The following is a 13,457-nucleotide window of genomic DNA, read 5'->3' on the forward strand; positions in this document are numbered from 1 at the left end:
ACCTCTCTGCCTCTTGGGGAATGTGACCATAAGAGCCAGGAATGCAGAGGGAAGCCCTCATGAGGCTTCACAGAGGACAAAGTAAGGAAGAAGAGCTGCTGCGCAACATCTTCCACCTGGCTCATGTGAGCGGCACAGACTTGTTTACTAATCAGGTCACAGGTCCATGTGCATTCTCTGGGAGCACCTGCACTCTGCTATGCTAAAACAATGTGTCCTCGCCCACACCTATGGCTGACATAAATCTATGCTGTAGCTAAAAGCTGTGTATTCACAATGCACCAGCCAGACTCGCTTGCACAGTGCTTGGTGGAAACCTGTCCTGCACTTCTGCAGAGCTTCATGCAAAATGTTGTGGCTTTTCCTTTAAACTTGCATTTTGCAGTGGGTTTATCTGCAATGGTGACAAAGCCTACGTGATTTTTTTCCCCCAAAAAACATTTAAAAGAAAAGCAGCACATCTGATCCCCAGAGAGGACTTTTTGTCTTTTGTGACAAAGAAACCATTGGGCTATCAGAATGCCTGTTCTGTGAAAATTCATCCACTTCCACGTTCAAATGGAACTTCTACAATAGATACCTGGCTGGGCTTAAGTAAATGATTACTTAAAGCACCTCTGCTTGGTGCTATCCCATAAAGCCCTCACCAAGATCCCACACACTGAGTCACTGCAATCACAAATGGCACTCAGCACACACTCAGAAATCCAGTACTGTCATGTGGCTTTAGGAGGACATATTGCAATGGATGGAAGGGACTAATGGCTCAAGAGAGCTGCTTCTGTTCTTTACAGAACACCTCTGCTTCTGTTCTTTACCTCCACACCATTTGGTATGTTCAACAGGTCCTGTTTATTCTGTTCATTAACCCTGCAGTCAATCCTTTATGAAAATGATAACACAAACTTCCACTTCTTAAACTCCTCTGCCCACTTCCTAAAAGCCACCAAAGCTAAGAAAAATTCTGAGTGGAAAAAAGACAAACACAGTAAATACACACACAGTGTGATTACAGCTATAGACAAAGCATCTTCTGGCTTCACGGGATCCTGCACTCTGTTGCAATAGTGTCAGCCTGTGGCATTTGTTTTCACTTTGGGAAGCTCTTGTACTGCCAGCTGCTTTTTTTGTTACAATCATTTAGGTTGCATCAATAAAATCTACAAGACACATCTGGTAAGGATTCTTTGTTGGAAAATATCTAGACACTTCACAAGGTCACTGACATGCATGACTGCCTGTAGACCACAGGTTCAGCTGTGGAAGAAGTCTTTCCCTTCCAGAACATCTACTTGTATACACAGCTCTATAACTGCTGGCATCTAAGTCCACCCTTAGGAGTAGAACATACTGTGGATTATAAACTACTCTTTGTGAAACTACAAATTCTTACACATGACGCAGTTTTGCTTTGCTTACGTTCCGATAGATAAAGCTCAGTTTCTGTACGTGAACTCAAGGTCATATTCTCCTTACACGACAGAGGGTCATCTCCTCAGCTTTGCAGCTTGAAAGCAATGCCAGGAAGCAAAAAGCAAGCCTTTACTCTGTGCTCAAGTGCTAGTTCCTTGCGATGCTGTGCAAAAGGCTTCACAAGCAAAGAAAACTGATAAAACTGACCGGTCAGTGGTTGGCTTTCAGCTTTCACGAGTAACTTTTCTTCTCCACATGTCTGACTTCTTTCTTCGTCTTAACCTTGTAAGCTTCGCCCTGCTTTGAAGGAAAAGTATAAACATTAACATAGCCTGTGGAGAGTGCTCACAATTATAAACCTACTTACAAACCAGCCTCCACATTTTGCTGCAACAGGATAAGTAAAAAGCAGTTAAATCACATTAATGTTTCATTTCAAAGATACACACAATATGTTTATCCACTCTGCTGAGCTGCAAAAGCACAGGCCTGAAATATCATCTTCAAGTAGATAACACAGATCTACAATTTGGGAATGAGCACCTGGGCTGGAGCACCTGGGCTGAGCCCCTGCCAGCAGCTGCAGCCAGATTTGCCACCATCATCAGGGAAAAAATCAGTCTCCAGTCAGTGTCCTGGGCCAGGGTCAGTGGGCATTTCTTAGAGCGCAGGGCATGGCTGCTGTTGTGATGTTTCAAAATGTCTGTGCTTTAATGTGAGCAGGTTAGTAATGGAATAAAGAAAACAGGATGAAAGCAGCAAAAACCATCCCCAAAGCAGAGCGGAAGTAAAACCAATGGTAGTGACAAGCAGTGCAGGTTTTTGGTGTCTTTTAAACAGCAAACACCAAAATCAGAAGTTCATTGCGCTCATTAAAAATAGCTCAATAGTCATCTAAAAATAAATACTCCGGTAATCACAAGCCTCATTCACATCAGAGAATGTATCTGTTTATGTGTGGCTATCGGCAGAATTTACCCCTTGGCTGGTCTGCATTGATTTATCTGTAACTATTTGTAGTTTCTGAGTACTCTAATCTGGTGCAGCGTAATTCTCCTTTGCTGGGCAGAACTAATACTTTCCCTGATAAAGGACAGAGAAAGAGAGGATGGAGATACATATTTTTTTTCAACTCTCTTCTATTTCTGTACTCCCTGCCTGGTTTTTTAGTCTTCATTATTAGAAGAAAAGAGTAATTTTTCATATTTGTTATGTTTTTGAGTCTCCAATTCTGTCTTCACTCAAAAATTCCACTGACAATTTAACTGGAGCAACACCCTCCTCCACAGAGGGCTTCCAATTTTATCTGCATGGGACAGAGCCCTGTCCTGATATTTGTTTATACAGGGTACTATTACATAGCTACGTTCATGCGACCCCACTGTCTAGCAAGGGGTTATTGCACAGGTGAGTGAGAGGCTGGTAGGGACCAAGCTGGGGTTTACTCCTTTGGGCTGGTGAAAAACCAACACCGCACACCTATGGGTGTAAGGTACAACTCCAACAAGGGCTTAGCTTTACTCACAGACACTGCTTGTTTTGATGAAACACAAAAGGCCTTAAAGCTGTTTTAAACACGCTGCCTATTTCAAATAAACAGACTGTAATGCTTTTGTGTGGAAGGCATTTTGCACAGAGCAGAACTCTGTGAGGCCTCCTTGAAACATCCCCTAACAGGAAACAAAATGAAGAGAAATGCCTGCCCCTAGCCCCCAATGCATAACTTGTCAATAACTGCAAGCACTGCACTTTGCCAAGGCTTCTTGTTAAATGCAAACTTCCAGCCCTTTAGCAGCACTTTCTAGCAGCCAACACAACCCTCTGCATTTACTGTAATTTCCTGGCAGTCCCCATTCCATTACCATTTCACCAGCTTTCCTCTCATGTGGGATAACAACACGCCTTACTACTTTCCGGGTGATCTGTAGGAAGCAATACATGAAAAGTATTGATTTTTTTTTTTTCCTAGATTCTAAAGGGGGAAAGTATATTAAAAGAAGTTACTTGAATACAAAGACAGAGCAGTGATGTAATTCATGATTACTTTTCTTGTGATGACGTTGCCTTCTTCATCAGTAAACTGCTCTTCTGTTACAGATTCACCAGGAATGTTTTTTGCTTCCTCACCCTAAAGAACGTGTTATAAGATTAGCAATATAACCTATATTCTGCCAAACCCACACATATTTTCACACCAATCCAAGCAACAAGCACATGTTAGCTTCATCTTTATGTAACAGATTGCTTTACGTCACACAGATAACGTGAAAGCCGCTGTAACTTAACATGCCAGTACCTATGCATTTATTCCACAGAACTTGTCCTTAAAACGTGTAGGGAACACCTGGCACATTTCTATGATCTGCTAATTCATTACATGAAGCTCTGGGTAACAAATAGTCTGTTAGCCTGAGTCCTGTGAGATGGCATTAAGTCAGGACAGTAAAATCTCTAAACAGACATCCATTAGCAGGAGGCTTTTCACAGCTTCTCAGTGCTCATTACACACAGAAACATGTTCTAACACCAAGTAAGGAAGGAGAAAAATTGGAATTTTAATGACAACTCTGCCTATAGCTTGCTAAGTGCCGGGTCTTAAACACGTACACAGAAGACAAGACTGCTCGGTATTTACAAAATGGAGAACAGTGAAAGGTAACTTACATGAAACCTTTTCTGGCACAGTATCAGCGCCAACCTGCTGAGGAGTGCCAGCAGCCTGCTGCACAGTGTACTGAAATTGACAGCACTCCATCCACCAGTTCTTGTAGCACCCACAATTTATGGGACCAGTATAAATAAATACTCTAACGGCTGTGCTAGGACCAAATACTACAACGTGAATTGTTGCTGAAATTATAAATAAATGAAGTGACTTTGGAGTATAAGGCTAGCTAGCGGCCTATGTTGCAGAGAAACACTGACAATTTTACCTCAAAAAATGTTTCCAAATGTGGGTGCTGAAGTAAGCACTGCCTTTGAAGCTTCAGAAATATCCATCATCTGTGCTTAATTTGTATGAAACAAATATAATGTAGAATTATTTTCTGTAACTAGAAAACTAAGAAAGAAAATTGCTCTCTCTGTAACATCCAGTTTATATGTACTGTTTTCCATGCTTGGATCACAGTGAGAAGTACACAGCTGAAATTAACATGATTACCCATTTTGGTGCTGGGAAAACTGGGGCACACAGCAATACGACGCCATTATTTTGTTCATCTATCTTTATAACATTAGCAATCCTTACTTGCTGGCATGCCTATGAGAAACTACCACGTGCACCAACTACTCTTCCCAACAGGTGTATGCTGCACTAAAATCAGTGTTCTCCCACCCATAAGTGCAGCCCATAGGAAGGAAGCATTTTTGGCTGTGTTTGTGAGACTGTGGACAAATCTGGGCTCTCTCATCTAAAGGACTAAATCACGTTCAGAAGTCAAGATTGCAGATGACTTGCTTTTTCTATCTGCTTAGAGCAAATCAGTAGCACTCAGATGGGCAGGGAATTCCTCCATTTTTTCCCTAGAAATCTTTAATTTAAAAAAAAAAAAAAAAAAAAAAAAAAGCCTTAAAACTTTTCTTCTCCCTTAATCCTCAACCCACCATGGGAAAAACAGTAACTAGAGGAAGGAAATGGAAAACCTATTATACAAAGCATTTTATATCAATATTAACAGCAAAATAATGTTTGAATTGAGATTAATTCAAATAAACGTCAAACCTTGATAATGCTTTCAAGTATTAAGAAGCACCTGGCAAACATAATCCACGTTTACTGTTGTCTGTACACTATGTAGTTACCTTTATAAGCTCCTGGCACTGCTTTACAATGAGTAAATACAGTGAAGCCATGTTGATTTTTTGAAATTTTCTCTGCAAGTACAGCTTTTTTCAATATGCACCTTAAAGTGTTAGGTTTGTATGTTATTTCTGAGTGCTAGAACAAATAAACCTTCATTTTTGTTCACAAGCCATTAGCAGTCTTCTATAGACCGTGGTCTTACAATTTCCTTGATTTAAATATGTGACACCAGGCAAAAGCCACACGGAGGTCCTGAGGAGCTCGGTGAAACTGCCACCAACCACATCTCCAGCCATTATGTGTCATTACTCAACAGTGCAGAATTTCTACTTATACGAAAAGCTGTGTTCAAATCATCATTTGATAATAAGTAATTCAACAGGTTTAGACATATTTCCTTTTCCTGTGCTTTCACTGAATAGAGCAAAATGGTACAGCTCACAACTGCAGTACCTCAGAAGGCACTGCTGAAGGATGGGCAGCCTGTCCCCAGGGGACATCCCTGCCCTGGGATGCTTGGCTGCAGGGGCATGGCAGCAATTTGGCAAGCAGACAGCACATCAAGCGGCTGCTGAAGCTCCTGGATGGAGTCTCACATGACAATTCATGTCCCAGAAGGGCTCTACGAAGGAGATCCTGGAAGGAGAAACTAAATACCTGCCTAAGTGCCAGTGTTACACTGTGCACAACAACTCAGTGAGCGGGCCCCATTGGAAGCCAGCTCCTTCCTTCCTCACGAGCAAGAGAGCAGAAATGAAAATGGCACAGGGATGGCTGCTGCAGGCAGGGACACCAATAGCTGTGTACAGACTTGGAGAAGTGAAACCTGTGGGACTTCCTAGCTGCAATGAAATAAGGGAAAATACTGATTATGGAGACTTCACCACTTAACGAGAAATGCTGCAGACACGAAGCTGACTGCTCTGTTTCTTTCCTGGCCTCCCACCCATGGGCTCAGAATCCCCAGCGGTTCCTGAGCAGCGAGGGCTGGGACAGAAGAGAACAGTGGCTCAGACATCTCTCGCTGCCTGTGGTGCACAGAGGTACCAAGATTGTCCCTCTCATCAGGAGGGTCTCCAAAGCCACTGTGACAAAAAACAGAAACAGAACACCACAGCTCCAAACAAGGTCATCAGGTTACCCAGCACACCAAAGCTGTTAGCATGTACTGGCCCTCACTGTGATGATCAGGGCTGTTCCTTAACGCAAGACAGTGAAAGTGCATTCAATTTGAAAATGGAAAATGTATCGATACACTGAAAGACAAATGCAGTTTTAAAGGCATGGTGAATCTCGGTCTTTAATTAGCTACTTGCTCTTTTTTGCACAATCTAAAGATAAATGCTGTAAATATTCAACAGTCAGTATGCACGAAATCCAGCTTTCACAACTTTCTTTCATGTGGGCAGTTAAACAAATTGCAGGAGGGCTTGCAATTGGCAGGAAGTAGATGTGATCTACTGATGTTTCTAATCCCATACATTTATAAAGTTACCCCAAACAGTAATCCCATACAGTTACAAAGACGGATGTTTGCTAGGAAAAAGAAATCCCTTACCCACTGGCAGTTTTACTTGTCAGCTCTCAGCACAGCTTTGCGTTAGAATGGCACATTAGATGACCTTGTCAACAAAAGCTGTTTTTAAACACAAAGCTGGTACATCTGCGTCATAGCTGAAGAATAAAATTATTTCTGCCGCATCATACTAATGCGGGCTTCGTTCTACCCTTGACCAGTCTAAATCACTGACACAATACCAAGAGCTTTAGAAAGGCAGGGAGAAAACCTAATACAGTCATTTTTAGATGCTGGGTTGCATCCCTGAGACTAAACTGTACAAAGGCTGCATGCTGTACCAGACCATGCCAGGAAGCTTTGTGGAGCATAGTCTTTAACTTCACTCTGCTTGCTGGAGTGCAGTCCTGCCAAAACTAGTTGGTATCCTCTCTGCTGCTCTCCAGGGTAGGAGAACTAAGGAGCAGCTTCTGCAGCATCTCCTGCCAATTCCACTGATTTTCTTAACTGTTATTTGCAGATGATGGGTGTTCCCAGGGACTGCCAGATAAATGCAGGAGTTGGTGCTGCAGCACTGTGCCAAAGTTCACTGCAGCTTTCTCCGAGTTCTGGTTTTCTTTCATGTTTGTTTTGTTACTGAGGGATAATAGCCCTTTTATTCCTCTTTTATTCCTCTTATATATCTAGTGCTGTTGTAGCAGTGAAGGAAGAAGGTGTGGCTGGATGTCTGTTACCCAGAAGGATAAAAAGGAATTTAAAAGCAGATGGAAATAAACGAGATGGAAAGATCCTAAATATTTAATTTTGCTAATGACTGGGGGCAATGCTGTGATGGGAACAGGAGTGGTACCGAGCACTGAGATCTCTTCCCCTTCTGGCCTAAGCCACCATCCAGACATAATCCTTTCAGTCTTGACATCGCATTCTTATAAATGCATAACCAGCAGCTGCACCTCTTTCTCCTTGAAGTCTGAAGCTTCTGTGGCAGTAGAAACAAACATCTTTCATTAAGGTCATTTTCATTAGTGAGTTCTGCCTACTCAGGGAGACTTCGTTAATCACATGCCACAACTGTCCGCGTGTGCCTGTGCTGAGTTTGTACTTGCTTGCCTGAAGATGTATTGCTAAGGCACTGGGGGGGAACCAGCAGGCAAGCCAAGGAGAGCAGAAAGGAAACGGTGCTGCAAATGGCACTGAGCATAGCAGCCCAACACTGAGCCAGGTCAGAGCTCTGTTACTTGTTTGTACCTTGTGCCTCTTGTAACAGGTCTCTCAACAGAACTCTGTAGCCTGTGTTCTAATTCACATATACTGACCCAGTGCAGCCAGCAGCTCCCAATTGCCAGTCTCTCCTGGTGAAATGGGTGTGGGATGTTCACCGAGCAGAGCACAGCCCTTCTGCAGTTCTTTCAGCCTGGATGTAACTAACTGCTGCCCAGGAACCCTGTTGGTCATTCCAGGGAAAGTCTCCTCAGTCACTACTGGGGAGCTTAATGGGCAAAATGCATGGCAAGAGGAAAATCTCTATCAGAAAATGGTAAAAAATAACAAGATACACGATAACATCAGATTTAAACAACTCCTGCTTAGAAGTTTGTTTTATTTTCCACTACAAAATTCTACCATAAACTTTTTGGCAAGAATCTAACTAAACAGTTTTTGCCAAACATTTGTACCCATGAAGGATTTAACAATCTCTGAAAAAGCATGAGAAATTAGACACTGATTTCTGGCATGATGGAATAAAAAGAGCTTTGGCTCAGGCTCTGAAAGTGCACATTGTGGAAGCACTCTTATTTTTCCCTTGTGTGCTAATTGCTCGCATTCCTTCACTATTATAAAAAACTATTTCTTTTGCAATGCTCTGTCCCATCAATCCGCCATGTGAACAGAGCGAAAGGAAGCAAAACCAAAAACATCTGCACTACCTTGAGGTTAAAATACAATCTTATTACATGTGGAAATGGGCATCAGCCCCTGCTTGTCTGGTTTTATGGGCTCAGCTCTCTGAAGTGCTAAATCCCATGGGAATGTGCTCGAGAGCACTTGACAGGACCCAGCTCTCAGACCTCTGGGAAAATACCTCTGGGGACAGGAAAGACTTCTACATATTTGGGCCAGGAAAGAGGACTAAGGTAGCAGTTAAACGGAAATAATAATGTTAGCAATAACGTGGAATGGCACTGAAATGAAAAACAAGTTGAGAAAGAAGAACAAAGGCAATGAAGCAATTCAGTCCTGACAGTAACCATGGAGGCACATTGCAAATTTCTTTTTTCCACAGGAGTCAATTTATCCCCAAGGTTTAGGTGTGACAAAACTTCACTCCTGCAGGCTACATGAGTATTTCTGCTGCTTTTAATGCAGCACGGAGGCATTGATGAACACAGACTACAGCAGAACACTGACCCCACGTGCAGCTCTGCCCAGGTGCACCTTCCTCTGTGTCCATTTGCTGCAGTTGGCACAAGGCAAGTGAGCTTGCGGCACGGGCACAAGCACTGCCATAGAATTATGCAGCCCTTACCCAGGCTCTGCAGATGTTCAAAATGTTTTTTATTCCAGGGATGACATTCTCAACACAGCCTGCCAGGGCTGGCTACACCACATCCCTAACGTCAGACAGTGCAGGATAAGTGCTCCCATGGTTCAGGCATAACTGCCAAAAAGCACAGAATCATTTGAGTTGGAAGGAATCCTTAAAGGTCACCTAGCCCATCTCCCCTGCAATGAACAGGGATACCTACAGCTCCATCAGGTGCTCAGAGCCTGGTCCAGTCTAACCTTGAGTGTCTCCAAGAACTGGGGAATCCACCACTTCTCTGGGCCAGTGCCAGTGCTTCCCTACCCTGTCCTGAGAGCTGCCTGAACAAGGAGCTGGTACTCAGTTGGCACGTGCTCTGTGACTTCATTTCACATCAACAGAACCTCAGCTCCCAGGAATTTGAAAAAAATAATCGAAATCCAGATACCTTCCAATCTCAAAGCTCAATTTTTCTACTTCATACCATCAATTCATGAATCATATGTGACCAAAATGTACCTAATGGTTGCTCTCTTACTAAATTTTCTCTAAAAGGCCTGGCAACTGCTGCTTTGAAAGTTTCTTGCTCCATTTCAAACCTGTCTCAAGATGCAGAGGGAAAAAAAGAAGCAGCTACGCATCATCAGAAAATGACAGAAATATCACAGGTGTTAAAATCCAGAAACAGGGGCAGCCCGGCCCTGGCTCCACACAAGTTCTGCTGCCTCCAGTCACACACATCCCTAGAGGGTCCAGCCAGCTCCCCCGAGCCAGCTGCAGACCACACCACTCTCTGTGCAGACACAGCACTCTGTAGCTTTGTAGAGCTGCACCGCTGCTCTGTAAGCACAACCCCAAATTACACTGCCACATTTAAAAACACTTTTTTATGCCCTTTTTTAAACACTGTACTTGGGGGAAAAAAAAAATGAAGACTGCCTTTTTCACTTTCTCTCTTTCCTATTCTGACACTTCCTGATTCACAGACAGCGGACATTAAAATAGCTCAGACATTGGGTGGGAAAACCCAGAAACAGGCTGACTGTGCACAGCCTTTAAAACATGCAGCCCACTGATGCTTTATGTCTTACCAGAAATGCACTTACAGCGCTTGAAGGTTTGTGATCACCCTCAGGCCACCTGTCCCATCTGAAAACAGAATCATTCCTATTTCTTGTCATGAGTTATCTGCAGAGGCAATTACTGATAAATGGCTATATCCTAAGCTGCCCAAGGGCTTTCATTTAAGGCAGCAGGTTCTTGGTGTAAAGATGTGGTAACAGACAAAATATTTACTTAAATACAAAGTATTTAGCCTTTGCAATTCTTGCCTGGTTCAGAATGGGAACAAAACCGGTAAACTAAAGAAATACAGGATGAAGGCAGACAAAAAAATCATGCTGCATTTTCCAAAAGCATCTGTGTCTTGGAGGTATGTATGCATGTAGCACATCGGCCATTCACATTGCACAGAAGGTGCTGTGCATGTATAATACCTTTTGCACCAAACAAACAACAGCAATATCGATAGGTGCAGGCCGTGTGACAAGTAATTCCTGAAGTAAGAACTCCATCCTAGGCTATTATAGTAACAGCACTACATTGGCTGTCCTTTTTATGGCTTTAATACATGATTTTCTAATGAGAATCTAATAAATCATGTGAGTTACTGAGAACTAATGTTATTTCTGATGAAGAATGATTGTCTTATGCTATGTTATCAAGACACATAATACCAAGCTATACGACCATACAGAAAACAGTATGAGGGAGAATTCAACAATTTATATGACTCCACCATTGTTATTAGCATATGAAGTATGTTGTGCCAGGGCATGTGTAAATAAGTATACTAAACAAAGCCTAATGAAGTCAAATGCAAGCACTCTTTATTTTTATATTTATTTTATTAACTATGGTAGGTTTTAAATCAGCACCACCCACTGCTCTCCAGAACACAAGGCACTCTAGATCGCACCTTCCAGCCAGAGTACCGTGTCACCCTATATTCCACTCATGTACATTCTTGCATTTTTTTTAACTTGTCATTTAGACTTTTTTTTTTTTTAGGAGAAAAAGGGGAAATACATACAAATATCTCCTATGTCAGTCTGTAATTCATTTTCCATTTGGCCAACACTCTATACCTAGCTGTAGTCTTAAAGGTGGCATGCAAAACACTGAAGGACACATCAGGCCATGCAGCACAGTAGTTTTCCAGCAGGAGACAGCCATAAATTTCTGGGTTAAGCAATGAATGGCCACCTGCCATTTGGTTATAAATACAGATGGGCAGAGGGACTCCATTGTGCCAGAAGTGACATTCTCACACAGCAGTCCAAATCCACGTCCATGCCAACAATAGCCTCAAGAAAGCACATCACAAAATACCTTCAGAATCAACCGCCGTCGATACACTCTTGTAGTAATCCTCTGTTCCTCACCTGAGCTCGAATCACTCTCAATCTCACTGTCACTACATTCCTAATAAATGCAGTTTTAGTACATTTTAACAGCACATTTGCAAGATAGAACGTGCTATCAGAACTACAACAAGAAAATAAAGGTTATCATGGACAACATTTTTCCTGTCTATTACATACCTAATGACTTCTGCTCCTGAAGTATTTTCTGCTCTTTGACATGCTGTACTAGATACATATAACAGGTATGGAATATGCTTGCCGCTTTTAAGTGTTAGAAAATTGTATTTGGAATGCATGTGACCTAACACCTTACTTCCAAGTACCTTACTGGGAAGTGAAGAATTTTGTGTACAAAAAAATCTTCCAATAACTTTGCTGTTTCCTCCTCAAAAATTAACAATTCATTCTAATTCCAATTCTGTGCATTTACAAGGCATGGAAGTGAATTCCCTTATAAAGAAAGACTACAGTCACACAGAAAGATTCAGAGGCCCACCTGCCAAAGGTTAAAAACAAGAATTTTGAAGACGACCTTCTCTGTGTAAATGTTTTTCCTGCTCAGCATCTATCTCGTTTTAAGCAGTACTAACTGAAGCCTGAAATACAACTGCCCCACATCACTTGAGAAGGAAGGGGCAGGCCTCAGCTCGGGGCAGGCGGAGCCTGGTGCTGCTCACAGCTTGGTGCTGGGCAGGTGCTGCACACCAGTGTCTGCTCCATCCCAGTGTCTCCACCGGCCCCACTGCCTTCCCTGCAAGACCCATGGAGCACTTTGACTTCTGCTTCTTTTTCTTTCTTTTTTTTTTTTTTTTTTTTTAACCTTGCTCAAGGCATCCTAAACAAGAGGCACTTCTCAGAAATGATGTGTAAAGTCCGAGTCGGCATATGTGGGTGGAAGAGGAAAAAAGATCATGTGAGATTAAAAAAAAGCATTTAGGGCAGGATGACAACATTCATCTGCATGCAGCATCTCCTGCTATCCTCTGTCACTAGCCAAATAAAGAAATAAAAATAAAAAAAATCCAAACCTACCCTGAACAAGTAACAAGAAGCAGAAGTTTCCCAAAAGAGCACAAAAGTTTAGGAGGAAGAGTAATACTAATGCATGACTTCAAGGGTTTTAGCTGTGACAGAACTCTGGCACTTCAAGTCACCTCAACCACATGACGTAACCTTCCTTGGGATAACACAAGTGTGCTGCACTTCTCTAATTTAAAAAGATCATTTGAATCTAATGCTTAATCTTAGGTAAAACATTATACGGTCCTCACAGTCACTGCTTTTTAAAATGTTGAGCATTTATGTGGACATGGGACAAGGTCAGCAATTCACTTCATTAACATCATCAGACATCAGCCCAGATGGCTTATCTCTGTTGCAAACCACATCCCAAAATATGGATGCAGCCTCTCCCAGCAGGTGAATGCTTATTGCTTTTTAGCTATTTCCCAAAGGGTCACAGTAACAACTGCTTTCTTTAGGAAGCAATATCCTTTTGTTGCCTCTGCTTTCCACAGAATGCCTTCCAGACAGACTGCAACTGAAATTTGCTTTCTGTTTTCACGACAGCACATGAAGAATTATCTCCCTATGAACTGGATTCTGTGAGTAATTAAACTATTGACTTCAAGTAGATCACGTGAGAGACCCAGGTTTAGAAATCCCATTACTGACTCACATTGGTTTATTCAAAGATTGCATCTATTAAAAAAAATGTTATTTGGAAGATGAGATTATCACCCTTTACCAAGAAAGCAAAAGTAGTGCAAAAAG

General features: G+C 42.2%; 1 protein-coding gene across 23 annotated transcripts in view; it reads right to left on the minus strand.

The window, feature by feature from the left end:
- Positions 1-13,457, minus strand: part of ANK3 (ankyrin 3) — a 201,148-nt gene that overhangs the window by 3,563 nt on the left and 184,128 nt on the right. For 14 of the 23 annotated variants that reach the window (XM_048946937.1, XM_048946932.1, XM_048946931.1 and 11 more), the window contains 4 exons: positions 11,650-11,742; positions 3,458-3,541; positions 3,276-3,335; positions 1,621-1,713 (listed from right to left, as the gene is read on the minus strand). In XM_048946937.1, the coding sequence (XP_048802894.1) occupies positions 1,645-1,713; positions 3,276-3,335; positions 3,458-3,541; positions 11,650-11,742 (306 nt within the window). In that variant the 3' untranslated portion in view covers positions 1,621-1,644. The remainder of the gene's footprint in view (positions 1-1,620; positions 1,714-3,275; positions 3,336-3,457; positions 3,542-11,649; positions 11,743-13,457) is intronic. The other 9 variants (XM_048946951.1, XM_048946940.1, XM_048946952.1 and 6 more) reach the window with 7 other exon arrangements.

Source organism: Lagopus muta, chromosome 5 (assembly GCF_023343835.1).
Source record: "Lagopus muta isolate bLagMut1 chromosome 5, bLagMut1 primary, whole genome shotgun sequence".
In the NCBI taxonomy this organism is placed as follows: domain Eukaryota; kingdom Metazoa; phylum Chordata; class Aves; order Galliformes; family Phasianidae; genus Lagopus; species Lagopus muta.